Source organism: Columba livia, chromosome 2 (genome assembly GCF_036013475.1).
Source record: "Columba livia isolate bColLiv1 breed racing homer chromosome 2, bColLiv1.pat.W.v2, whole genome shotgun sequence".
NCBI lineage: Eukaryota > Metazoa > Chordata > Aves > Columbiformes > Columbidae > Columba > Columba livia.
The window spans coordinates 1,359,009-1,385,105 of record NC_088603.1 but is presented as its reverse complement, the minus strand read 5'-3'; the positions used below and the strand labels follow the sequence as shown (position 1 = coordinate 1,385,105).

Here is a 26,097-nt window from a genome sequence, read left to right as displayed (position 1 = left end):
TCCAAAAGAATTCACATTTTGATTATTCAGTTAATCTCTCAGTTTGCAATTTTTTGGCCAGTTCTGCTCAGGACTGGAAGCCTTTGCCGTTATCATGGCGCAGGTTTCTTGGCCCAGCTCCCCGGTCATGCTCAGCGGTTCAGCTCACATGTTAATAAACAGGAGATGGTTTATTTTGTGCTATTTAATATAACCGGGCCCGGTGGTCTCAGGCCTGCACTAGGCCCGGGCTGACTGGGCACGGTCGTTGCCATAGGAACCGCCGGTGCGCTTCCGGGGGGCGGGGCATTGCCATGGCAACACCCGTTTCCCCCTATCAGCGAGCGCGGTGTCGCCATGGGAACAACCCTCGCCCCGCCTTCAGGAGGAGGGCGCAACGTCGCCATGGGAACGTCTCGGTGAGGGCGGGGCGTCGCCATGGGAACGGCACCTCATAGGGCGCGGCGGCACCGGAAAGGGGTGTGGCTGGGCGGGAGGACTCGGTTTCCCGTGAGGCCCCGCGGCCGCGGGCGGTTCCGGCGGGCGCAGGCCGGGATGGAGGCCGTGCCCCGCATGCCCATGATCTGGCTGGACCTCAAGGAGGCCGGGGAGTTCGCCTTCAACGCCGCCGTCAAGAAGGTGGGGTTGGGGTCGGGGCACGGGGAGGAAGCGGCCGGGGCCTGTGAGGGACCCGAGGAGGGCGGGTGGGGCCTGTGAGGGGCGGGGCGGGAGCGGCCTGTGAGGGGCCTGTGAGGGAGGGAGGTGTTTGTGAGGGGGAGGAGGGGTCTGCGAGGGGTGTTTGGGGCCTTTGAGGGCTCTTTGGGGCCTTTGAGGGGTGTTTGGGATCTGTGAGGGCTCTTTGGGGTCTGTGAAGGAGAGAAGTGCTTGGGGAGGGGGATCTGTGAGAGAGGGGAGTGCTTGAGGGGTGAGGAATAGGGGGATTGGGGGGCTCCATGAGGGTTATTTGGGGTCTGTGAGGGGGAGGAGTGCTTGGAGGGGAGAGAGTGAGTCTCTGGGGTCTGTGAAGGATGAGAATGCTTGGGATGTGTGTTTGGGGGGGTCACTGGTTCCTGGAGGGGTGTGTGGGGTCTGTGAGGATGAGAAGGGCCTGAAAGAGGAAGAGGAGATCTGTGGGAGTGTTTGGGGTCTGCGAGGAAGGGGAGTGCTTAGGGTGTGGGGCGGGGAGGGGGTGAGGAGTCTTTGGGGTGCAGAGGGTTGGGGATTTTCGGGGGACCCTGGTGGAGCAGGGGCTTGTAGCTGGGGGTGTTGAGGGGGGTGTCTGGCAATGGGCATGACTGGGGCAGGGCTGCGGGGGCACTGGACAGACAGGGCTCTGGGGGGCTCTGGGGTGTGGTGGGGCAGAGAGAGACAGGGGGAGCAAGGCCAAGGGCCTGTCTGTGCCACATCACCTCCCGGCTTGGCCCCGCCGCCTCCTTAGGGCTGCGGGACCTTCCTCCCAGGGCCAGTGGGTCCGGAGAGTTTGGGGAAGGGGGAGTCCCCAGGGCTGTCCCCACCCCAGCCGCATCGGGGATGAGCGGTGAGTTGGCAAGTCCGTCCCCGCCGCATGTGACTGCGCTGCCTCCCGAGTCACCGGGTCCAGCGTTACAGACGCTGCGGCTGGTGCGGTGTCATTAGGAGATCCGGGGCGGCGATGGCTGAACCCTCGTATCTGTTCCCTCTGCTCTTGTGTCAAAGGGGGGAACTGGCGAGCGGGGATCCGGTTCTCCCACCACCAACAGCCCGGGCTGGCTGATCCTCCATCAGTTAAAAGCCCTCAGCCCTTCGCAGCACCATCAGAGGGAAGCTGAGAATTCGGTGGGAGCGAGGTGACAGGCTCCTTCCTCTGCAGTGGACACGACCTGTCCCCAGCAGGGACTGACCCGGTGGCTTAAGGGAGCTGAAGTGCTTAACAAAGCCGCTGTAAACAAGCTCCACCTTTGGCCAGCGCTTCCTAGTGCTGCCTCCGGATGAAAATCATGATTTATTGATGTGGAAGGAGGATGGGGGGGGCGGTTTCTGCGTTCATGCCACCGCCTGCATCCCACCCCACGGCTTTTTGGGGTGCTGAGGGGGCTGGTGTCCTGCTGGGCCCCAGCAGCAGCATTAGTGCGACAGGGACGTCCCTGCAGCGGGAGGACGGGTGACCCAGCTGAGTCATGCTGTGCGGGCTGGGACAAGGTGCGGCAGCTGTCGGCGGTGCCACCTCATGGGAGCTGTGGCAGAGGGGACAGTGGCCTCCAGTTCCGAGCTGGGCCTGAGGGACGGTGACTTATCAAAAGTGGCTTGTTCAGGGCGTTTTTGTGTACGACAGCATTTGTGTGTGTTTTGTGAGCCAGGGGGTGTTTGATGGAAACAGGCATGTGGGAAGTGGTGGGGAGTAGAAACCCGGCGCCCTGTTTGAAACAGAGCGGGAGGAGAGGAAACTTCCCTCCTTTCTACAGCGCTGAGTGGCCTTAACCTTGAGCTTAAGTGCCAGAGGGCACAGGCAGCCCTTCAAATGTCCCCAAGGTCCCTTAGCCTGGCAGTTCTGGGTCCCGGCCGTGCCTGGCGCTGTCGGGGAGGTGGAGGATCCCTGCCCGGACCCTCAGAGGATCCCAAACTGCTTGCAGTCGGGCAGTGCCATGTTTCCAAATGCTGTTGTGATCAGAGAAATATGGAGGTCCCTTCCAATCCCTAACATTCTATGATTCTGTGATTTTGTGAAACCCTTGCCAGAGGCAGGTTTGGGGAGATGAAACCTCGGACCTCACAGCCCCTCGATTCCAGATTTTCTGCCCCGACTCTGAGGTCCCTGTTGGCTCCTGGCACATGTTGCATTGGTGCCTCTCCCTGGAGTGGTGTTTCCACAGGACCTTGCACCCCAACTTTGCATTATACTGAGGTTCGGTGGGAGCCGGGCAAGGTTTTGGGGGGCAAACGAGCCCCTCCACACTGCCAGCCCCATTGCAGGGGTTTCACCCAGGCTTTCCAAGAATGCTACTAGTTGTTGCTCCGGCGCGAGGCTGGGAAGGTGGCTCTGGGTGTCAGGGTGAGCTCTTACCCCTCTCTTCCTCTTCCAGTTTGTCCTGAAGAACTATGGGGAGAACCCAGAGAATTACAATGAGGAGCTGCGGAAGCTGGAGCAGCTGCGTCAGGTAAGCAGGGCTTTGTCCCGAACCCCTCGCAGTGCCAGTGGGATCTGCCAGAGTTCAACCGGGCGAGCTGGTTCATCAAGGACACGTCCAGCGGCTCCCACCACCTCCCCACGCCAGGAGCTGTGCCGAAACACCGCCGTGGCTGCTCCTCTTCCTCACTGGTGGTCCAAGAACGAGGCTTTTGGCAAGGAGTGTGCAGGGTTGGGTATTAGGGCTCTGCTGTATCTCCGTTCTGGAATTTGAGGGGTTTTGTGTTGATTTCAAGTTCCTTTTTGGGGAAGGAATCGCCTGAGGTCTTTGCAGGGAAGAAATCAACCCTTTGCTCTCAGCTGCAGAGCTCAAATGCTTGTGTTAGTCACTGAGCAGGTTGGAGGCCCTGGGCAGCTGGCACTTGAGCCACAGGTGGCAAAACCAGCTGGAGAGGGTCAGAGACTCTCCCCGAGCCAGCACCAGTGCCAGTTTGTGCCGCACTGTGGGTTTTGTAGTGAGGCTGTAAGCCCAATGTGCAAAGTGGAGTTTCATCCCCAAACCGGTTGCTCTGGATCCATAAAGCTGCTCCCTCCAGCCTCATTTTTAGGCGAACAGGCCTGTTTTTCTGCTTCATCTCATGGCCGGTGGCCGATGCTGGCCATGCCCTCCTGTCCACAGATCTCACCGCGAGTCAGACCGGTGCCTATTCCTGCCCAGTGCGTCACCCTGAGTGTGGTCCTGTCCCCGGGGCAGCCTCTTCCTCTTCCTTTCTCCCCTCCAGAGCGCTGTCAATGTCCCCCGGGACTTCGAGGGCTGCAGCACACTGCGCAAATACTTCGGTCAGCTCCACTACCTGCAGAGCCGCATCCCCATGGGCGCGGAGCAGGAGGCAGCGGTGCCCATCGCGTGGTGAGTGTGGCATCTGTGCTGTTATAAAGCCAAAACTGCCTGGAGTGCAGCGTCCCACTGCTGCGGGCACCTCGGTTGGATGCCTGTGGAGAACACCAGGCAGGAGGGTCCCTGGCAAACCCTTCTCCTGGCATGTGGCTTGTGCCCAGTAACACCAGTGCCTCCATCTACAGCTGGTAACTGGGCTTCTCTCCTTGCAGGACTGAGATCTTCTCAGGCAAGACGGTGACACATGAGGATATCAAGTACGAGCAGGCGTGTATCCTCTACAACCTGGGTAAGGGCCTGGAGACCGGCTGCTTCTTAGAATCACAGAATTGTTTTGGTCGGAAAAGACCCTGAAGCTCATCGAATCAAACTGTTCCCCCACCCCAGCACTGCCCCATGTCCTGAGAACCTCATGTCCGTCTGTCCAGCCCTCCAGGGACGGTGACTCCAGCACTGCCCTGGGCAGCCTGTTCCAATGCCCCACAGCCCTTTGGGGAAGAAATTGTTCCCACATCCAACCTCAACCTCCCCTGGTGCAACTTGAGGCCGTTTCTTTGTGTCCCTGTCTCCCCTCAGCTCCTGTTCTCCAGCTGAACCCCCCAGGTCCCTCAGCCGCTCCATCTCACTTGTGCTCCAGCCCCTCACCAGCTCCGTTCCCTTCTCTGCACTCGCTCCAGCACCTCAAGGCCTTTCTTGGCGTGAGGGGCCCAAAACTGCCCCCAGGATTTGAGGTTTGGCCTCCCCAGGTCCCAGCACAGGGACGCTCACTGCCCTGGGCCTGCTGGCCACACCAGTGCTGGTACAAGCCAGGATGCTCGTGGCCTTTTTGGCCACTTGGGCAGACACCGGGGCTGGTGCTCAGTGTCAGGTCTCACCAGAACTTGACTTTGTCTCCCCTCTGTCCCTCCTGGTCATGCGCTGCCCCGCGTTGCGCTCAGAAGTTGCACGAAGGAGGGTGACGTTGGGTTTTGACATTATAAATGCACTCTCTGGCACAGCGACAGCCGCAGTTGGGCTTTGCCCAGCTCACCCCCTGCTCTGTCCCTGCAAAAACTATAGATGGGTGTGAAACCAGCAAATCTCACCCTTGGGCCCCTCCCTTGTTCTCCAGCCATGGACAATCATGGCTCAGAGTGGGGGTTTTTTTGGGAGGTGTTACTCAGCCACTGGACACTTAATGCAGCTCCAGTCTCCCAGCTGACTGCACATGGGTTTAGCTTAAACCACACACAGGGTGTAGCTTAAACCACACACAAGTTTAACTTAAAGCTAAGTGTGTGCAGGGCCACACACTGCAGCATAAGGCAGCGGGAGCCAGTGTGGTGCCCAGGTCCCTTTCGAGAAGTGTCTGCTCCCTAAAAATTGTAGAAAGACACCTGTTAAGCCAGGACGGTGTTAGATACTCACTTTTTAATCCTTATATACTCACTTTTTAATACCAAGGCTTGATTTCCAGCCTGGGACTCTCTTGTGCTGAATGACTGATGTGCGTGGTCGTTCACACCAGTGCACCCCAAGTGCCACGTTCCCCACATCCCTCTGGCACTGTGAGCCAGTTGGGTGCTGCTGGGTGCCCCTGGCCACCTCACCACAGGTTTAGGCTTCTCCTGCAAGACCCCCGGTGTCCAGGAACGGTGAGGGGGCCTGGCAGAGTCCCCTCATCCCCTGAGCCACTGTCCTTTCTCCGCAGGTGCGCTGCACTCTATGCTGGGTGCCATGGACAAGCGAGTGTCTGAGGAGGTAACGATCCCCCGCGTCGTCCCGTGGCAACTTCTTTTCTCTCCCGTGGGGTTAACAGCCGAGCACCAAGGACTTCTCCTCCATGCCCTGGGTGGTGACAAGGCTCTTGGTGTCACACACCAGCTCAGAGTGACTGCTGTCACCTAGTAGAGTGTTACAAGGGGCCACCCCCTCATGGTTGTGTCTGTCCCTGCTCTGGTGACACTCCGCCTGCTCGCTGGCAGACCCTCCTCCCTCAGGAGGGACAGATCTTGTTGTCCCCAGAGCAGGGTTCTGTACCTGGTGTGCATACAAATGAGCCAGATTAGCACACAGAGATGAGGTGTTGTTTGGTACGGAGTTGTGCAGGTCTGGATGCTGGAATAAAGCCAGCAGGTCAGCAAGAAAAGTAATGGGCATTATGTACAAAAACTTATCACTGCGTTCGCACCCTAAAGAGCCAATTGTTTACACATTTGCATATTGCATTACATAGTCCTTTTAGTGTATAACGAGCAACATCCAGCTAAAGGACACTTTATCCAACAGTGTCAAGATATGTGTTAGAGTGACTCAGCTAATTGCACGGCTTCAAAATGTCTGAAGCTGCAAGGTCAGGAGTGGCTTCACCAAGGGGAAGCTGTGCTTGACCAGCCTCAGAGCTTTTTGTGAAGACATGACGAGGTGGATAGATGATGGCAGAGCGGTGGATGTGGTCTATCTTGACTTGAGTAAAGCATTTGACACCATCTCCTGTAGCATCCTCACAGCTGAACTGAGGGAGTGCGGTCTGGATGAGCGGGGAGTGAGGTGACTGTGAACTGGCTGAAGGGAAGAAGCCAGAGAGTCGTGGTCAATGGGGCAGAGTCCAATTGAGGCCTGTACCTAGTGCAGTGCCTCAGGGGGCAGTGCTGGGGGCTGTATTATTCAATATATTCATCAATGATTTGGACGAGGGAACAGAGTGACTGTCAGCAAGTTTGCTGGTGACACCAAGCTGGGAGCAGTGGTGACACTGGAAGCTGTGCTGCCATCAGAGACCTGGACAGGCTGGAAAGCTGGGTGGGGAGAAATGTAATGAAATAGAACAAGGGAAGTGTAGAGTCTTGAATCTGGGCAGGAACAACCCCAGGTTCCAGTGTAAGTTGGGGAATGACCTATTAGAGAGCAGTGTAGGGGAAAGGGAGCTGGGGGTCCTGGGGACAGCAGGGTGACCATGAGCCAGCACTGGCCCTTGTGGCCAGGAAGCCAATGGTACCTGGGGTGGGTTAGAAGGGGGTGGTCAGTAGGTCAGAGAGGTTCTCCTGCCCCTCTGCTCTGCCCTGGGGAGACCACACCTGGAATATTGTGTCCAGCTGTGGCCCCTCAGTTCCAGCAGGACAGGGAACTGCTGGAGAGAGTCCAGCGCAGCCACCAAGATGCTGGAGGGAGTGGAGCATCTCCCGTGTGAGGAAAGGCTGAGGGAGCTGGGGCTCTGGAGCTGGACAAGAGGAGACTGAGGGGGGACTCATTGCTGGGGATCAATATGGAAAGGGGGAGTGTCAGGAGGATGGAGCCAGGCTCTTCTGGTGACAACCAGGGACAGGACAAGGGGCAATGGGTGCAAACTGGAACACAGGAGGTTCCAGTGAAAGAGGAGAAGCAACTTGTTTGGGGTGAGGGTGGCAGAGCCTGGCCCAGGCTGCCCAGGGGGTTGTGGAGTCTCCTTCTGTGCAGACATTCCAACCCGCCTGGACACCTTCCTGTGTAACCTCATCTGGGTGTTCCTGCTCCATGGGGGGATTGCACTGGATGAGCTTTCCAGAGCCCTTCCAGCCCCTGACATTCTGATTCTCAGTGTGTGTAGTTCCTGATCAGGTGTTTTGCAAGTCACTCTTTGTTATATGAGCAGACCGACCTAAAACTGAAAAGATTTGCATATCTTTAGGTTAGTTGTTGCAGATAGGATTCATTGTTTTGAGTGATGACAACAATCTGATGCTATTTGAAACACACACGGCGCTTTTTAGAGCCCTGGGGACTCACCCCAGGCTTCTGGTGGCTGCTTTTTGGGGTCTTGGAGGAGGCAGGAAGCATCAAACCCCCACCATCCCCCCAATGCCCCGTGTGAAAGGAGGCAGCTGTTTTTCCAGTCTTCTCTACACGTTTCTGGTGTCCGGCAGCACGTGTAGGCCCGACACACGTCCTCCTGTCCCCTCAGGGCATGAAGGTTTCCTGCACCCACTTCCAGTGCGCGGCCGGCGCATTCACATACCTGCGCGATCACTTCCCCCACTCCTACAGCGTGGACATGAGTCACCAGATCCTCAGCCTCAACATCAACCTCATGCTGGTAGGAACTGGGCTCTGCCGCTCTCAGGGAACTGGTGACACTGGGATGGCTTCTTGTACGTGTCAGGGGCAGCTGCTGCTTGACTGGGAGAGGGTTGTTTGGGGACTTGGGGTGCTGTGGGCAAGAGGGGATCCCTCCCGTCGGGGGAAGGAGGTTTGGGGACGTAGTGAGGAAGAGGAGGGAAGGCTCTGGCCATCCCTTGGGGCTGGTGGTGACTGTGCTTGACTGATCTCTCAAGAAAGGGGCTGTAGCTGAGGGGTCCTGGCGCTGGTTTGGACACTGAGGTGTCATGGAAACTGAATATTCCCCTCTGCTCTCCGGCAGGGCCAGGCACAGGAGTGTCTCCTGGAGAAATCCATGCTGGACAACAGGAAGAGTTTCCTGGTGGCGCGGATCAGTGCCCAGGTGAGCTCCTGGGGGGGAACTCTGCCATGTAAGAGGCTCCGGAGGGCCGTGGTGACATCCAGAGGGACCAGGAGAAGTGGGGTCCTGGAACCTTGGGAAGTTCAGCAAGGCCAGTGCAAGGTCCTGCCCCTGGCTGGGACAATCCCAAACACAACTCCAGGCTGGGGGATGAGGGGACGGGGAGCAGCCCTGCGGAGAAGGACTTGGGGACACTGGGGGATGAAAGATGGGAAATGACCCGGCAACATGCGCTGGCAGCCCAGAAACCACCCGAGTCCTGGGCTGTGTCACCAGCAGGTTTGGGGGATCCTGCCCCTCTGCCCCGCTCTGTGAGACCCCCCTGCAGTGCTGCTCCAGCGCTGGGTCCCTGACAGGACACACATGGAGCTGCTGGAGAGGGGCCAGAGGAGCCCCAGGAATGACCCGAGGCTGGAACAGCTCTGCTGGGGACAGGGGAGAGAGCTGGGGGTGCAGCTGGAGAAGAGAAGCTCCGGGGAGACCTGAGTGCAGCCTTTCCAGACTTAAAAGGGGCCAAGAAGAAAGATGGGGACAGAGTTTTGAGCTGGGCCTGTTGTGACAGGACAATGGTGATGGTTTAAACTAAAGGAGGGAGATTCAGGCTGGATTTAAGGAAGGAATTGTTGCTCTGAGGGTGGTGAGAGCCTGGCCCAGGTACCCAGAGAGGTGGTAGATGAACCATCCCTGAGACATCCCAGGCCAGGCTGGACAGGGCCTGAGCACCCTGAGCTGGTGAAGATGTCCCTGTCATGGCAGGGGTGGGATCTCAGTGATCTTTAAGGTCCCTTCAACCCTAAGTATCCTGTGATTCTATCAGCAGAAAACTTACAAACTCAACTGGATGCAGAGTTCAGTTTCAAACACGTCAAACACCCCTGCTCATGGCAGGGGTGGCACTGGGGAGCTTTAAGGTCCCTTTCCAAACACTGTCCCTCTCCCCGCAGGTGGTGGATTACTACAAAGAGGCCTGCCGGGCGCTGGAGAACTCGGAGACGGCCTCGCTGCTGGGCAAGATCCAGAAGGACTGGAAGAAGCTGGTGCAAATGAAAATCTATTATTTTGCTGCTGTGGCCCATGTAAGTGAGGAGACAAACCGGGGAGGGGGCTTGGCTGTGGCGAGAGGACCTGCCCCGTGCTCTCCACCCCCATTTTGGGCTGCTCACGCCTGCTGCGGAGCAGTACTCACCTCAACACGAAGGACGAGGGGGCTTTGGCTGCTCCAGGGCTTTTTGGCCGTTACAATGATTTCCCTCAACTTCAGGAGCTCTGACACCCCTTGTGTGTTTTCTCGCAGCTGCACATGGGAAAACAGGCTGAGGAGCAGCAGAAGTTTGGGGAAAGGGTAAGCAGATCCCATCCGGGCCAGGCTCTGGGTCGTGGTTCTGCCCTGGGAGGGTTGAGTCCTGGAAGATTGTCACGCTGGTGGCACTGGGGACATGAGTGTATCACCAGCGATGTCCTCCCTCCCACCAGTGTTTGTGGGTGTTCTCGGCCTCGTCACGCTGCAGGAGGCTGCAGCTGGGGATGGTCTTGTGCAATGCAAAGGGCACCTACTTCTGCACCAGCCCTAATTCCCAGTCTCTCTGCAGGTCATCTACTTCCAGAGTGCTCTGGATAAACTCAACGAAGCGATCAAGCTGGCGAAGGTGCGTTCCGCTCCATCTCAGAGCGGTAATTGGGTTTTTTCAGAGTTCCTGTGCTATCAGCAGCTCAGGCCAGTGGGATGCCAGAGTGGGAAGATGGGAAATGGTGGCGGTTTAAAAGCTTCCCTTGCTGTTGACTGAGTTGGCAAATCTGTGGTGGCTTCTTAAAGCGTCACTTTGCTCCCTCTGCGACATCCCGAGGCTCTGGTGTCTCCTGGCTGATGGGTCTGCCAGGGTTTTGTAGAGTTAGAATCATTTTGGTTGGAAAAGCCCCTCGAGATCATGGAGTCCAACTGTTACCACACCCCCGGCACTGCCCCATGTCCTGAGAACCTCATGTCCGTCTGTCCAGCCCTCCAGGGCTGGTGACTCCAGCACTGCCCTGGGCAGCCTGTTCCAATGCCCCACAGCCCTTTGGGGAAGAAATTGTTCCCACATCCAACCTCAACCTCCCATGGGCAACTTGAGGCCGTTTCTTTGTGTCCCTGTCTCCCCTCAGCTCCTGTTCTCCAGCTGAACCCCCAGGTCCCTCAGCTGCTCCCATCACACTTGTGCTCCAGACAACTCTTTAGAGGGGTTTGGTTTGATTTTAATCGTTCAGGAGCATGTGGGCAGCCCCAGAAGGGCCGTGGGGCTGCAGCGCTCAGCCCTGCGCCTTGGTGGGCTCCCTGCACACCCCTGGGTTGTTGGGAAACTGAGGACAGACCTGTGGCAGCGTGTGACACTGGGACACAGGATTTGGGGCAGCCTGCAGGCATCTGCATGGGGCACAAGGAAAGGTGGCTGCCGCTGGTTCCCGGGCACGCCGGGGCTGCCGCTGTGGCACACGGGGCTGCCACCGGCTGCAGGGATGGTGACGCATGTCCCCTGCCCACACTGACTTGCTCTCGTTCCTGCAGGGCCAGCCAGAAACCGTCCAGGAAGCCCTGAGGTTCACCATGGATGTGATTGGTGGCAAGTGAGTCCCTGTGCAGGGCACCCCTGGACGTGACCGTCCTGCTTCTCTGGGGGCTGGAAATGTCTGGTGGCCACAGCGGCCTGAGAAGTGTCCCCAGTGTCCCCTGAGGTGGAGAGAAAGTGGTGGGTGTCCCCAGCGTTGCCCCAGATGCAGAGCCAAGCCAGGAGTGTCCCCAGTGTCTCCTGGGGAGCATCCCCAGTGCACCTCAAGGTGCAGAGCCAAGCGGAGAGTGTCCCCAGTGTCCCTTGGGGAGCATCCTCAGTGTCCCCCAAGGTGCAGAACCAAGCACCCCATGCTCCCCAAGGCTCTGGGGATGTGCAGCTGCCGGGAAATCTCCTCTTCACCCTCCCTGGAGCGAGCTCAGGAGAGGCAGAGCCTGATCCCACAGCTCGGGTGCCGGGGGCGCCCTCTGCTCCTCACCAAACTTCTTGTTTGCAGGTACAATTCAGCCAAGAAGGACAATGACTTCATCTACCATGAGGCTGTGCCTGCGCTGGACACCCTGCAGTCTGTGAAAGGTGAGGATGGGCCGTGTCCTCTCCTGCCAGCTCCCGCTGGGATGTGCGGTGACACCCGGTGAATCCACGGGGGCTCTGGCACCCTTGGGGCCTTTGTGCCATGGTGGGGATCTGCCGGGAGTGAAGGTGTTGAGCACGAGGACTTGTTTTGGGAACAAGCAGCTCCCCGTGCAGGTGTCAGATGGGTGTGTGTTGTGTGTTCACCCCCCAGGTGCCCCCTTGGTGAAAGCTCTTCCTGTCAACCCCACGGATCCAGCTGTCACCGGCCCCGATATATTTGCCAAACTGGTGCCCATGGCTGCTCACGAGGCCTCGTCCCTCTACAGGTGGGTCCCAGGTGGGCACCGGAGCCAGAAAACCAGCTGGTCACAGAGCTGGGGGTGCAAATCTGTCACCGAGCTGGGGACCTCGAGCACCAGCACCAAGCTGGGGACACAGATCTCTGTCACCAAGCTCAACAAGGAGCCCGTGGCCCAGCCCAGCCTCTCCCCAGGCCAAGGGGAGCTGGAGGGGACCAAACTGGCTGCTCTGGTTTCCTCGGGGAGCCACTAGGTGTCCCTGAGTTGTCCCTGGGGCCGACTCCTCTCCAGCGTCACTCCTGGCAGCTGGGGCTGCTCTTGCTGCCCCAAAGGATGCGGGGACAGGCCTGGGGACAGATGAGACTCCGTCCGGTCCTAGCAGGGCTCAGAGCTCTTGTGGGTGACGGTGGAGGTTTCCTGACTCCTGTCAGAGCGCTGAAACATTAATTCTTTAATTTTTCTTTTGTCCTCCAGTGAAGAGAAGGCCAAGCTGCTGCGAGACGTGATGGCAAAGATCGAAGCCAAGAATGAAGTGCTGGAGTACGTGTGAGCTGTACCCGAGCGGGGCCCTGGGCGCTTCCTCCCCACGCGGGGTTCTGGGCTCCCTGTCACCTGTCACAGGCGTGTCCCCACTGTCCCCTCCTTGGATTTCCCCACCTGACACCAACGGGAGCACAGACATCCCCAATCGGTCACCCTCATACCAGCTCTGGGGCATCCCCCAGCACATTCCAGTCCCAGCGACTGGTCCCCAAATCCACCCTGTGGCTCTGCTCAGGCCATGGGGGGTGACTTTGTCCCCCGAGCTGGCTGTGGTTTGGGCTGGGGGGCACCTGAGGGGACTCTGCCACCACTCAGGAGCTTGTTCTGTCCCCCGCAGCCAGTTCATGGACTCCCTGCAGCTGGACCCCGACACAGTGGACAACCTGGACATGTACAGCCACATCCCCCCCGTCCTGATGGAGAAATGCGCCGCACTCAGTGTCCGACCCGACACCGTCAAAAACCTCGTCCAGTCCATGCAGGGTGAGTACACAGGGACACGCAGGGGACATGGGGGTGTCCAGGCTGGCCCTGGGGACACGCTGCTCCCTGCCTGGCGGTGGCGTTGGGAACCACCACCCCGGTGGCCAGTTCTTTGTCCGTATAAATTACTTCACTTCCAAGTGGTTTTCCTGCTGGCAGCTCATGGGGGATCAGAACAGTTTGGGTTGAAGGACCTTAAAGGTTCCCCCAGTGCCCCCCTGCCATGACAGGGACATCTGCACCAGCTCAGGGTGCTCAGAGCCCGTCCAGCCTGGCCTGGGATGTCTCAGGGATGGTTCATCCACCACCTCTCTGGCCAACCTGCACCCTCAGCATCAAAAATTTCTTCCTGGATGCTGCTTCCTCGCAACCGAGGAAGTTGGTGCTGTCAGAGCCCATTGTGAACATCTCCCCAGCGCAAACAACCCTGAACCCAGCACCAGGTGCTTGGGCTGGGGTGTCCTTGTCTTTAGGATGAGAGGAAACGGCCTCAAGTTGCGCCAGGGGAGGTTGAGGTTGGATCTGGGAACAATTTCTTCCCCAAAGGGCTGTGGGGCATTGAACAGGCTGCCCAGGGCAGTGCTGGAGTCACCAGCCCTGGAGGGCTGGACAGACGGACATGAGGTTCTCAGGACAGGGGGCAGTGCCGGGGCTGGGGGAATGGTTTGGTTTGATGATCTTGAGGGGCTTCTCTGCTCACTCATGACCAGATCTATTCTTCAGGCTGCTGGGTCAATGCCTGGCGTCAAGTCTGGAATAAAAAGACACTGGGAGAGCTCGTAGCCGCTGGCTCAGCCCATGTGTCTCCCTGCAGTGCTCTCCGGGGTCTTCACCGACGTGGAAGCTTCTCTGAAGGAGATCCGAGACCTCCTGGAGGAGGACGAGGCTCAGGAGCGGAAGCTCCAGGAGCTGCTGGGGAAGGTCCCGGCCCCCCAGGGGTCCCCCCCGCCGCCGTCCCCGGGGCTGGCTGAGGTCAGCAAGGAGTGCGCCAAGTACCTGGAGGTGCACGAGAAGGCCAGTTTCACCAACACCGAGCTCCACAAGGCCATGAACCTCCACATCGGCAACCTCCGCCTGCTCAGCGGGCCGCTGGAGCAGGTCCGCGCCGCGCTGCCCTCCCCGGCCTTGACTGAAGGTGAGTGGTGCTGCACTCTGGGGAGGTTCCAGCTGTGTTTGTGGCCATCCTGACCTCAAAACTGCACCCTGGGGAGGCTCTGGCCATGCTTATGATCATACTGACCTCAAAACTGCACCCTGGGGGGGTTCTGGCCACGCTCATGGTTGTTCTGTCCTCAGAACCACATCTTGTGGGGGTTTTGGCCATTCTCATGGTCCTCCTGACCTCAGGACTGCAGCCTGGGGAGGTTCTGGCCACACTTATGGTCATCCTGTCCTCAGAACTGCATCTTTTGGGGCTTCTGGCCATGCTCATGGTCACCCTGACCTCAAAACTGCATCTTTGGGGGGTTCTGGCCATGCTTGTGGTCCTTCTGACCTCAAAACCACACCCTGTTGGGATTCTGGCTATGTTTATGGCCATCCCGACCTCAAAACTGCATTTTATGGGGGTTCTGGCCATGCTCGTGGTCACCCTGACCTCAAAACCGGATCTGGGGTTGTTCTGGCCGTGTTCATGGTCTTCCTGATCTCAAACCCGCATCTTGGGGAGGTTCTGGGCCATGCTCATGGTCAATCTGACCTTAAAACCTCAGTGTGGGCTGCGGTGCCGCTGCTCAGAACCTCCCTGTCCCCGCAGATGACAAGCAGGTGCTGCAGAACCTGAAGCGAATCCTGGGGAAGGTGCAGGAGATGCGGGACCAGCGCATGTCCCTGGAGCAGCAGCTGCGCGAGATGATCCAGAAGGACGACATCACCACCTCCTTGGTCACCACCGACCGCTCCGAGATGAAGGTGGGTGCCAGCCGCTGCGTTTGGGGACATCCCACTAGGGCTGGAGCCCGTCCCAACCTCCCCAAACCCCCCAGCCACCTGCACCCCCTTAAATCCCCCATCTCTCGCCAGAAACTCTTTGAGGAGCAGCTGAAGAAGTATGACCAGATCAAGGTCTACCTGGAGCAGAACCTGGCTGCCCAGGAGAACGTCCTGAAGGCCCTGACAGACGCCAACGTCAAATACGCGGCCGTTCGCAAGGCTCTGGCTGAGGTGGAGCACAAGTGAGTGGGGAGAGGCTTCTCTGGGGGCATTCTGGGTGTCCTGGGGCGGTTCTGGGTGTCCTGGGGGTCCAGGTGCATGGGAACAACCCTCTCCCACCACAGGTGTCCATCCCAGGTGGGTGCTGGTGGCTTCCTTGGGTCCCAGCAGCAGGGCCACCCAGTTTTGGTCGCGTTCCCCCAGGTGGAACACAACCGTCCAGACCTTGGTGGCCTCCTACGAAGCCTATGAGGACCTGATGAAGAAATCTCAGGAGGGGAAGGACTTTTACACCGATCTGGAGGGGAAAGCCACCAAACTGCTGGAGAAAGCCCGCGCCGCCTGCCAAGCCGCCGAGGCCACCAGGCAGCAGATCCTGGAGAAGTAGGTGGTGGTGTCACTGTCACCGAGACACAGGCTGGGGCTGGAGGGGACGTAAATCTGGGGTTGGGGTCCTTGGTGTGACACCTCCAGGAGGTGGGTGGCACATTTGGGTGCTCCGGGCTGTGGTGGAGGGGTTGGTTTTTGGGGGTGCAGCCCCACGCTGAGCCCCACTGTCCCCGCCCTGGCAGGGAGCTGAAGAAGCAGCCGCCCCCGCGCCCCACGGCCCCCAAACCCGCCCTGCCCAGGAAAGAGCTGGACGCCGGAGCGCTGGACGCCGCTGACCTGGCAGCGCTGCCGGAGCTGCCGGAGGAGCTGCGGAGCCTCCCCCCCGACGTGCTGGCCGGTCACCTGGGCCACCTGCCCCCCGCCGCGCTGCCCCCCACACTGCGGCCCCCACTGCAGCCCCTTGCCCGCTTCCCGGGGCCCCCGCTGCCCCCCGGCCACTACCGGCTACCGGCGGTGCCCACCGCGGCACCAGGACCCTTCACCGCTGGCGGGGGGACCCCGGGGCTGCTGCTGCCGCCCTCTGCCCACCAGGCTGCTGGGGGGGCTCCTGGTGCAGCCCCGGCCGCTGCTGCACCCCAGCTCTTCCCGGCCCCCCCGCTGATGCGAGGCGTGGTCCCAGTACAGCCCAGTACGGTCCCAGTGCAGCCTGGCATGGTCACGGTACAGCCCGGCGTGGTCCCAGTACAGCCCAGTACGGTGCCGGTGCAGCCTGGTGCAGTTTCCGTGCATCCCAGTATGGGACCAGTGCAGCCCAGTACAGTCCCGGTGCAGCCCAGTATGGGACCAGCACAGCCCAGCACAGTCCCAGTACAGCCTGGCACAGTCCCAGTGCATCCCAGTACAGTCCCAGTGCAGCCGTATATGGGCCCCCATGTGCCCCCCCCTCGCTCATCCCCCCAGCACATTCCCCCTCCGGGCTCAGCCCCCTCCTACGCCCTGGGCCAGCCGGGGATGCCCCCCCCTGCCCCCCTGCGCCCCCCTGCCCTGGGGGCAGCCCCCATGGGTGTCCCTGAGCCCCCCCCGGGCCCCCGTCCGGCCACCACCACGGTGGACAGTGTCCAGGCCCCCATCCCCAGCTGCAACCCGCACCCCCCCGCCTCCTGCCCCCTTCCTGCCCCCCCAGCGCCCGGGGGCCCCCCCGGCCCCCTTCCCCTACGCCCCAGGGGGGCTGCAGCCTTTCGGGCAGCCGGGGCCAGCACCCCTTTCCCCCCGGGCAGCACCCCCACACTTTTGTTCCCCCTGCGCAGCTGCAGCCCATGGAGATGCCCCCCCGGCCCCAGGGGCAGTTCCCCCCAGGCCCTTTCCTGGGGGGCAGAGCCCAAGTCCCCGCTGCTTTCCAGCCCCCAGCCCGGCCCCCGCTGCCCCCCCAGGCCCCTTTTGCCAGCAGCCCTTCCCGGGGGGCAGCAGCCCCCATTACCCCCCCAGATGTACCCCCTCCCTGGGCAGGACAAACTGCCCTTCCCCAGGGCCCCCGGCCAGAGCGGGGCTCCCCCCCAGCCCCTCCACGCCCCGCTGGGGGGGCTGCAGCCGCTGCCCCCCAACTCCCCCGCTCTGCCCTTCTGCCCCAGCCCTGCCCCCCCCGGCACCATGGCTATGGGCCCCCCCGGGCCCCCCCCCGCCAGCCAGGCCGGTCCCCACCACGTCCCCCCCCTCTGCCAGCCCCGGCCTGGTGGTCCAGGGTCCCCTGGTCCCCTCCCCGGCGCCCTCCCCGCAGCCCCCCCTGTCCATGCAGCCCCCGCCGCTGGTCCCTGGTTCCACCGGCCTGTCCCAGCGTCCCCCCCCTTCGCTGACCCCTGCCCCGGCGCCCGGCGACGTCCCCTTCCAGCGCCAAAGCTCCTCCACCGATGACCTCCTGTCCTCCAGCCCCGAGAGCCAGCACGGGGGCTGCAAGGCGGGCGGGGGGCAGCCCCCCCTGCAGCCCACCAAGGCGGACGCCCAGGATGGGCAGAAGCCCCGGGCGGTGCAGCTGATAGAGAACGACCCCTACGAGCAGCCCGAGCGGCTGCGGCGCCTGCTGGCGGAGCTGGAGCGGTTCCGCGCGCTGCTGGAGCGCCCGGGGGAGCTGGACGGCGTCTGGAAGGAGCTGCAGGACGCGCAGGAGCGTGACGCGCGCCAGCTCTCCATCGCCATCGCCCGCTGCTACTCCATGAAGAACCGGCACCAGGACATCATGCCCTACGACAGGAACCGCGTGGTGCTGCGCTCGGGGAAGGACGATTACATCAACGCCAGCCGCGTGGAGGACCTGTCGCCCTACTGCCCCACCGTCATCGCCACGCAGGCCCCGCTGCTGGGCACCGCCGCCGACTTCTGGCTCATGATCTACGAGCAGAAGGTCTCGGTCGTCGTCATGTTGGTGTCAGAGCAGGAGCTGGACAAGGTAACGGCCTCAAGCTGGAAATGCGTTGCACCGGGGGAGGTCGAGGTTGGATCTTTGGAACTGTCCTGGGGTCAGTTTTGGGCCCCTCAGGCCAAGAAAGGCCTTGAGGTGCTGGAGTGAGTTGAGAGAAGGGAACGGAGCTGGTGAGGGGCTGGAGCACAAGTGTGATGGAGCGGCTGAGGGACCTGGGGGGTTCAGCTGGAGAACAGGAGCTGAGGGGAGACAGGGACACAAAGAAACGGCCTCAAGTTGCGCCAGGGGAGGTTGAGGTTGGGTCTGGGAACAATTTCTTCCCCCAAGGGCTGTGGGGCATTGAACAGGCTGCCCAGGGCAGTGCTGGAGTCACCAGCCCTGGAGGGCTGGACAGACGGACATGAGGTTCTCAGGACATGGGGCAGTGCCGGGGTGGGTTATGGTTGGACTCCATCATCTTGAGGGGCTTTTCCAACCAAATAACTTAGTGATTCTAAAATAGACCCATCCCTGGGGCCAGGACTGGGGACCACCCCCTCACCCCTCTCCTGCACTGGGGTCACTGCACAGCAGCTCCAGACCCTGCTGGGGCCCAGGGAGGGACAGGAGCATCACCTAGGGAGGGTGTTAGAGGGTCCCCCTCCTGACGCCTCCCCCCGTGTCCCCCCCACAGCAGAAGGTGCTGCGGTACTTCCCCCCGGAGCGGGGCCAGCCCGTGGTGCAGGGGCCCATCACCCTCATCCTCACGGGGCTCAAGGTCACCCCCACGCACGTGGAGCGCATGATCACGCTGCAGTACCGCGACCAGAGCCTCAAGCGCACCGTGGTGCACCTGCAGTTCACCTCCTGGCCCGAGCTGTAAGATGGGGGGAGCACGGGGGCGAGTGGGAGCTTGGCGGGGTCCTGCTGTGGTTCGGGGGAGCCCTGTGGGACCCCGTGGCTGGTGGGGGGTTCCAGCGTGGGGTGTTTGGGGAGCAACGGTTCCTCGTGGGGGGGTTGAGAGTGGGAGCTCCACCCTAATAAGTGTCTCCCCCGACCCCTAAATGCCTGTGCCCCCCCAGGGGCCTGCCTGACAGCAAGGGGAGCCTCCTGCGCTTCATCCAGGAGGTGCACGGCCACTACCTGCACCAGCGCCCGCTGCACACCCCAGTCGTTGTGCACTGCAGGTGAGCAGATTGGGGGTTCCCAGGGGGCTGGGGAGGGGGGGTACCCCCCAGGCTGGGGGGGCCTGTCACAGCTGGGGGGCCGGGGGTCTCTCCGCAGCTCCGGGGTGGGTCGCACGGGCGCGTTCTGCCTGCTGTACGCGGCCGTGCAGGAGGTGGAGGCGGGGAACGGCATCCCCGACCTGGCGCAGCTGGTGCAGCGGATGCGGCGGCAGCGCAAGCACATGCTGCAGGAGAAGGTACGGGGGGGCCTGGGCAGGGGGCTGGACCCCGCCCGGGAGTGCGGGGGTGTCACCTGCCTTCATCTTCTTCCTCCTCCTCCTGCAGCTGCACCTGAAGTTCTGCTACGAGGCCGTCCTGCTGCACGCCGGCACCGCCACGGCGTGGGCGTCCCCGCTGTCCCCAAGGCCACTAACAGTGCCTCCCCCAAGGTGGGTACAGAGGGAGGGGTCCGGAGGGGTCTCTCCCACCCCCCCAGGCTCATGGGGCATCTCTCCCGCAGCAATATGTCCCTCAGGACCCCCAGGACCTGGTGCTGGGGGGGGATGTCCCCATCAGCTCCATCCAGGCCACCATCGCCAAGCTCAGCATCAAGCCTGGGGGGGTCAGCGGGGAGCCGGGGGGGGTCTGGATGCCCGATCCTGCCCCCCCACCTGATGCTGTGGACATGGAGACGACACCGGCGCTTCCCGATGGCGTGACGGATGGAATCGGTGTCCCCGAGCCCTCCCCGCCGCAGCCCCCTGTCCCCGAGCCTCCCGCTGACCCTGAGAGCAGCAACCACGTTGCGGAGACCCCCGAGGTGCCGGGGGGGGAACCGGTGCCCCCCCCCACTGCCCCCCTGTCCTCGCTGGAGCTGCTGGCGTCGCTGACGCCCGAGGCCTTCACGCTGGACGCGTCCCTCAAGGGCAAGCAGCGCATGAACAAGCAGAACTTCCTGCAGGCGCAGCCGGGCGAGGGGCTGCGGGGCCCCCGGCCCAGCGACGACCCCCTCAGCATGCTGGACCCCCTCTGGACGCTCAACAAGACGTGAGGCGGGGGGGGTGTCCCCCCCAGACCCAGCACTGCAGGTGCTGCCATACCTGGTCACCCCGGTTTGGGATGGGAGCGCTGGGTGGGGGGCACTGGTGGGGTATGGGGGGCACTGGGGGGGCCCTGCCCTCCCCAGTCTCTCTGTTTGTACAGGTGTCACCACATTCTTTGACTCCACTTAGAACTGATTTTTTTTTCAGCTCTTTGCTACTAAAATAAAGAGTTTGATCTGCAGTGCTGGTGTGGGATGGGGGGGCTCACCTCCCACTCCGGTTCTGGGGGGTCCCAAGGCGAGGGGCAGCAGCAGTGCAGCCACGCTGGGGTTAGTTCTGTTTAATGGCGGTATCCTCGTACTCATTATAAAACACGATCTGGTACAAAAAGCGTCCCCTGTACCGCACGGGGGTACAGCTGGGCTAAGGCCACCCGAGGCGGAGGGACCCGGGGGGGGCCGGGATCGGGGCTGCCCCCCCAGCTCCCTGGGGTGCACCCCGGTTTCGGTCCCTGGGCTCCCGGGGCCTCTACAATCACCAGGATTGGATGAACAGACGTTATCGGTGTTTCCTCGAGGGACGCGAGCACGGGGGGGTTCGGCCTCGGCTGCACTCCCAGGCAGGGTGGGAGCCCCTGGACTGTGTCCCCCCGGCCGCCCAAGGGACTTTCTCCCCTTTTCCTGTAGGGTGGGGGGTGCAGGGGCTGCTCCCAACCTGAGGCGACCTCCTCTGGCCCCGCAGCGGGAGGAGGAGGAGGAAGGTGCTATTGCTGCAAAGGGGGTGGCCGGGGGGTCCGGGCCGGCACTGGAGCGGCCAGAGCTGCCACTCCCACCCTCCCCAATAAATAACTATATACAGCACATAAATAAATAGGGCAGGAGCCCGTGGGGACAGCGCCAGCCCAGGGACAGGCGCGTTGGGGCTCTGCCCGCACCCTAAGGCACACGGAGGCCAAGTGCCATGGGGGGCTCAGCCCTGTCCCCCCTGTTTTTGGGGGCTCCCTGAGGGCTGCAGCCCCTGCAGCTCCTCTCGGGGCTGGGGCTGACACTCGCAGCTGCTCCTGGATGATCTCTGTGCGCTGGGAGCTGCCCCTGCATCAAGGGCTGGGAATGAGCTGGAACTTGCTGGGCCTGGCTTAGCTAAGCTTTCACAGGGCACCAGCCCCGGGACCATCACACGGCTGGGGAGCCCCAGGGAAAGATGCTGGAAACGGGGAGATGAGGAAACGGGGAGATGAGGAGAACGCTGCAGTGCACAGGGTGACACGAGTCTAGGTCACGAGGAGGGAGGGTGACAGCGGCAGGGACAGGGTGACAGAGCCGGCGTCCCCTCACCTGCGGCAGCAGCTGCCCAGCGCCAACCCCTCACCTGCCCACGGCTCCGGGAGGGTCCCGAGTGTCCCCGTCCCCCCGGCTCAGCCCCTGCGCCTCAGTCCAGCTTCTCCAGCACCGAGGGCACGTAGACCAGGCTGAGCTCGCTGCCGAAGTTGCAGACGATGGCTGCATTCTCCAGCACCAGGATCTGCCGCGCCGGCTGCGACTCGTTGCTCTTGCCCAGGTAGACGGTCTGGAGCAGGTCGCCGTAGCCGATGTCCCAGAAGGAGACGCAGCCCTGGCCGCCTGTCACCAGCAGGTTGTCGGAGATGACGCCCAGGCTGGCGCCACAGCCCAGTTCCTGCAGGGAAGGGAGAACGTCAGAGCCCCAGCCGCCGTGCCACGATGGGCCCATGGGCGGGACGGGGCTGTGGAGCCTCGCGGCAGAACAGGGCGGCCCGGCCAAGCAAGAGATTCGGTCTTCTCTGAGCTTTGGCACGTTACATTTACAAACAAGGAAGTTTTCCAAAGCACGTGGAATTTAAATAGAATCATCAAATCGTTTTGGTTGGAAAAGCCCCCCAAGATCACCGCACCCCCGGCACTGCCCCATGTCCTGAGAACCTCATGTCCGTCTGTCCAGCCCTCCAGGGCTGGTGACTCCAGCACTGCCCTGGGCAGCCTGTTCAATGCCCCACAGCCCTTTGGGGAAGAAATTGTTCCCAGATCCAACCTCAACCTCCCCTGGGCAACTTGAGGCCGTTTCTTTGTGTCCCTGTCTCCCCTCAGCTCCTGTTCTCCAGCTGAACCCCCCAGGTCCCTCAGCTGCTCCATCACACTTGTGCTCCAGCCCCTCACCAGCTCCGTTCCCTTCTCTCCACTCGCTCCAGCACCTCAAGGCCTTTCTTGGCGTGAGGGGCCCAAAACTGCCCCCAGGATTCGTGGTTTGGCCTCCCCAGTGCCCAGCACAGGGACGGTCACTGTCCTGGGCCTGCTGGCCACACCAGTGCTGACCCAGGTGGCTTGTGGGGTTGGGTGGGTCTCACCAAAGCACAGGAGCCCCCTTCACCCTTTCCCTGGCTGCTCCTCAGCTACCAACCTGCTGGATGGAATAGAGCTTGATCCCCGAGCTGCGGTCCCAGATGCTGATCACGTCGTCCAAGCCGCTGCTGATGACGCAGGAGGCCGTGCAGGTGAGGGAGGTGACGTCCCCGCGGTGGGCGTACATGTGGCTCACCTTGCTCCCCGTCAGCACGTCCCAGAGGCAGATGGCACCATCCTGCCCACCGCTCGCCAGCACCATCGTCTGCAAGAACACAGGAGACCTGCATCAGGAACCCCCGAGGACAGTGCCCTTCCCTCACCCCCCAGGACGCCATGGAACACTGGCCCTTTATATTTAATTGTTCCCAGCACTCCCAAAATCCAAGAGTGTCAGGGACTGGAAATGACCTGGAAAGCTCACCCAGTGCAATCCCCCATGGAGCAGGAACACCCAGATGAGGTTACACAGGAAGGTGTCCAGGCGGGTTGGAATGTCTGCACAGAAGGAGACTCCACAACCCCCTGGGCAGCCTGGGCCAGGCTCTGCCACCCTCACCCCCAACAAGTTGCTTCTCATATTCAAGTGGAACCTCCTGTGTTCCAGTTTGCACCCATTGCCCCTTGTCCTGTCCCTGGTTGTCACCAGAAGAGCCTGGCTCCATCCTCCTGACACTCCCCCTTTCCATCTTGATCCCCAGCAATGAGTCCCCCCTCAGTGTCCTCTTGTCCAGCTCCAGAGCCCCAGCTCCCTCAGCCTTTCCTCACACGGGAGATGCTCCACTCCCTCCAGCATCTTGGTGGCTGCGCTGGACTCTCTGCAGCAGTTCCCTGTCCTGCTGGAACTGAGGGGCCACAGCTGGACACAATATTCCAGGTGTGGTCTCCCCAGGGCAGAGCAGAGGGGCAGGAGAACCTCTCTGACCTACTGACCACCCCCTTCTAACCCACCCCAGGTACCATTGGCTTCCTGGCCACAAGGCCCAGTGCTGGCTCATGGTCACCCTGCTGTCCCCAGGATCCCCAGCTCCCTTTCCCTACACTGCTCTCCAACAGGTTGTTCCCAAACTTGTACTGGAACCTGGGGTTGCGGGAGGTCACAGGAATGTGGGATGAGGAGCTGACCTGCTGGCTCGGTGGCTTCTGTGCCTCTTCACCTGTGTTCAAGGTAACAAACCCCTAAGCCTCCCGGGTGCAGAGAACCCTCAATTCACTGAACCAAGTTGCAGAACGTCCAGCTGCAGTGCTCCCCCATCTCCCTGGAGGCTCGGGGCAGAGCGGGCTCTGCCAGGCCTTGTCCTCAGCCTTGCTCCCCTCTCCAGCCCCACAGTGCTGCTGCCAGCTCAGCTCGGCCGCTCCTCTGGGGAGCCAGCGGGTCCCAGGAGGGCCAGCGTTCTCGGGCAGGGAACATCTCCCGGCCCGGTTGCTCAGCAGCCGTGTGTGAAGATGTTCCCCCGGCACAGAGCCAGCTGCCCCGTACCTGATCCATGTAGACGGCCGTGATGGCTCCCGAGTGACCCTGCAGCGTGAACAAGCAGCACGAGTCCTCCAGCCGGAACACCTGCGGGCAGCAGAGGAGGACTGAGCATCCATAAGGCAGCCGGGCTGCAGAACCACACCACTCAGGCTTAATCGCTCTTGCTAATGAGGTAACAGATCTCACTTTATCTCCCACAGCACCATCCCCTCACACAGCACAGTCAGAGCTGTCAGCGAGGGACAGTGAGGGACAGCGAGGGCGGGGAAGGAGGGTAACACCTGTTAGGCAGTGACAGGGCAGGGAAGTGACCTGTGTGGCTGAAGGGATGAGGGGAAGACTTGGATTCGTTAATTAATTGGATATTTGGAACAATTTCTTCCCCAAAGGGCTGTGGGGCATTGGAACAGGCTGCCCAGGGCAGTGCTGGAGTCACCAGCCCTGGAGGGCTGGACAGACGGACATGAGGTTCTCAGGACATGGAGCAGTGCCAGGGGTGGGGAATGGTTGGACTTGATGGTCTTGAGCGGCTTTTCCAACCAAAATGATTCTGTGGTTCTGTGATCTTAAGGGTCTTTTCCAACCTAAATCATCCTGTGGCTGAGACAGGGGGTACCCCAGAAGCCAGGACCCACAGGAAGAGGATCTCACAACCTCTCCCAGGGCTCTGTCCTAACTCCAGTGAGGAGCCACATCCCCGCAGACAAATATCGCAGTGGCAGCTTCAGGGAGGCGCTGGACAGGACTCCAAGCACCCCACCCTGAGCACTCGCCTCCCTTCATGCACGTACACACACAAGCGGCGTTCCCTGCCCGCACTGGGACACGCTGGGGTCCCTGCATGCCGTCCCCAGTCCCTGCCACGCCAGCCATACCCGCAGCGTGTGGTCCTGGCTGCCGGTGACCAGCCGTCCCGCCGCAGCCTTCAGCGCCGTGATGGGCTTCTGGTGGGCACAGGACACGGTGTGGGTGAGCTGGCAAGACACGACGTCGCCGCTGCTGACCACCGGGGAGGAGGGGATGCTGCTCCTGCTTGGGGCTCCTGCGGCGAGACGTGTGGGTAAGTCCTCTCTGCAGCGCACAAAGTCTGACACTGCACTACTAATGTCACCCAGAAATTATGTGGTTTTGGGGACACCTGGATGCTGAACTTTAAGGAATTTGAAGTGCCAAAGGCTCGGCACTCTGGCTGACACCAGCAGAAGGTCAGTGCTCATGGACAACCAGAGCAAGTGTCTCCAACGGGGTCCTCAGCAGTAGAACTCCCATCTGCAGATCCAGAGCCCCTCTGCAGCCAAGTCTTCTGCAAGACTGAGACCCCTGAAGCCCGAGCGCTGATTCCCCTTGCAGAGAAGCCAAATGGACAGCGAGGCACAAAACTCTGTGCCCTGAAGGGAAATGTCAGTTCCAGAGCCAGCCCTGTCCTGCAGACCTGCTCCACAGCCAGCTCTGCAGCTTGCGGAGCCCAGGGCATCCCTCCAGGAACGAAACCCTTCTCCCGGAGCAAGGCCAGGGCTTCTCGGCCCTCTGGAACACTCTGGACCAAAAGGAGCCACCACACCGCAAACCAGTGACCCCCACGGACTGGTTTGGTGTGTGTTGTGGTTGTGCCAAGGCCACAAGCCATACCGTGAGTGTGTGGGGCTACATGGTGTGTGAATGTAACAACAGACCTTGTCAAGGGAGAAAATACGTGAGAAGTGGGAGAGGAAAGAGGTACGGGGCAGAGTTGGCCATGGAACATGCGGCTTGGCCTCCAGACCCACGCACTGGAGAAGAACAGCACTCAAGATGCTCTCCTTGCACAGGGAACACTCAAAATCTTCCTGCCCACAGGAGCTGGCACGGGCTGCTTTGAGGGGATCGTTATCACAACAGATTAGGGAGTGGGTGTGAGGGAGTCGGCTGCAGGGAGGCAAGTGAGCAGGAACAGCTCGGTGGAGCTTGGAGTGCGCTGGGACGCCTGCTTACCTCGGAACTGCAGGTGGTTCAAGGATGTGTGTGTCTCCAGCGAAAAGAAATCTAAAGAGCCGTTCAAACGGGCAGCGACGATCCTGAGGGAGAAAGGTGGGTGATGAGGAGAGGCCGTTCCCCGCTCTGACGGGGTGAGGAGCCCTGAGACCAGACACCTTCCGAGGCAGAGCGCAAAAACCAGAGACCCAAAGGTCCCATCGCCCAGCCTGGAATTATTCTGGACGTTTAGCTCCTAGAAAGATGGGATGTCTGGAGGAAGAAGTGGCTGGTGGAACAGCCCTGACCACAGGGAAGCTCGATCCACCGCGGCTG

At 61.2% G+C, this 26,097-nt stretch overlaps 2 protein-coding genes across 3 annotated transcripts in view; one reads left to right on the top strand and one right to left on the bottom strand.

Annotated features, from left to right (window-relative positions):
* Nucleotides 1-459: 459 nt before the first annotated feature.
* On the top strand, nt 460-20,221 carry PTPN23 (protein tyrosine phosphatase non-receptor type 23). Its single transcript, XM_065054882.1, is given in 30 exon segments — nt 460-618; nt 3,039-3,113; nt 3,865-3,992; nt 4,193-4,269; nt 5,671-5,720; nt 7,900-8,031; nt 8,356-8,436; nt 9,399-9,530; nt 9,749-9,796; nt 10,044-10,100; nt 10,997-11,055; nt 11,494-11,573; nt 11,785-11,899; nt 12,347-12,412; nt 12,753-12,898; nt 13,713-14,033; nt 14,655-14,809; nt 14,921-15,072; nt 15,254-15,433; nt 15,622-16,530; nt 16,532-16,637; nt 16,639-16,829; nt 16,831-17,065; nt 17,067-17,819; nt 18,466-18,650; nt 18,854-18,958; nt 19,056-19,194; nt 19,283-19,322; nt 19,325-19,386; nt 19,458-20,221. Coding segments are annotated over 30 exon segments (5,394 nt in total). The 5' UTR covers nt 460-534; the 3' UTR covers nt 19,989-20,221.
* Nucleotides 20,222-20,305: 84 nt separating this feature from the next.
* Nucleotides 20,306-26,097, bottom strand: part of SCAP (SREBF chaperone) — a 56,158-nt gene continuing 50,366 nt past the window's right edge. For both annotated transcript variants that reach the window (XM_065054891.1, XM_065054892.1), the window contains exons 19-23: nt 25,783-25,865; nt 24,687-24,853; nt 23,815-23,895; nt 22,393-22,599; nt 20,306-21,654 (exon numbers count right to left, since the gene is read on the bottom strand). In XM_065054891.1, coding sequence (XP_064910963.1) covers nt 21,409-21,654; nt 22,393-22,599; nt 23,815-23,895; nt 24,687-24,853; nt 25,783-25,865 — 784 coding nt within the window. In that variant the 3' untranslated portion in view covers nt 20,306-21,408. The remainder of the gene's footprint in view (nt 21,655-22,392; nt 22,600-23,814; nt 23,896-24,686; nt 24,854-25,782; nt 25,866-26,097) is intronic.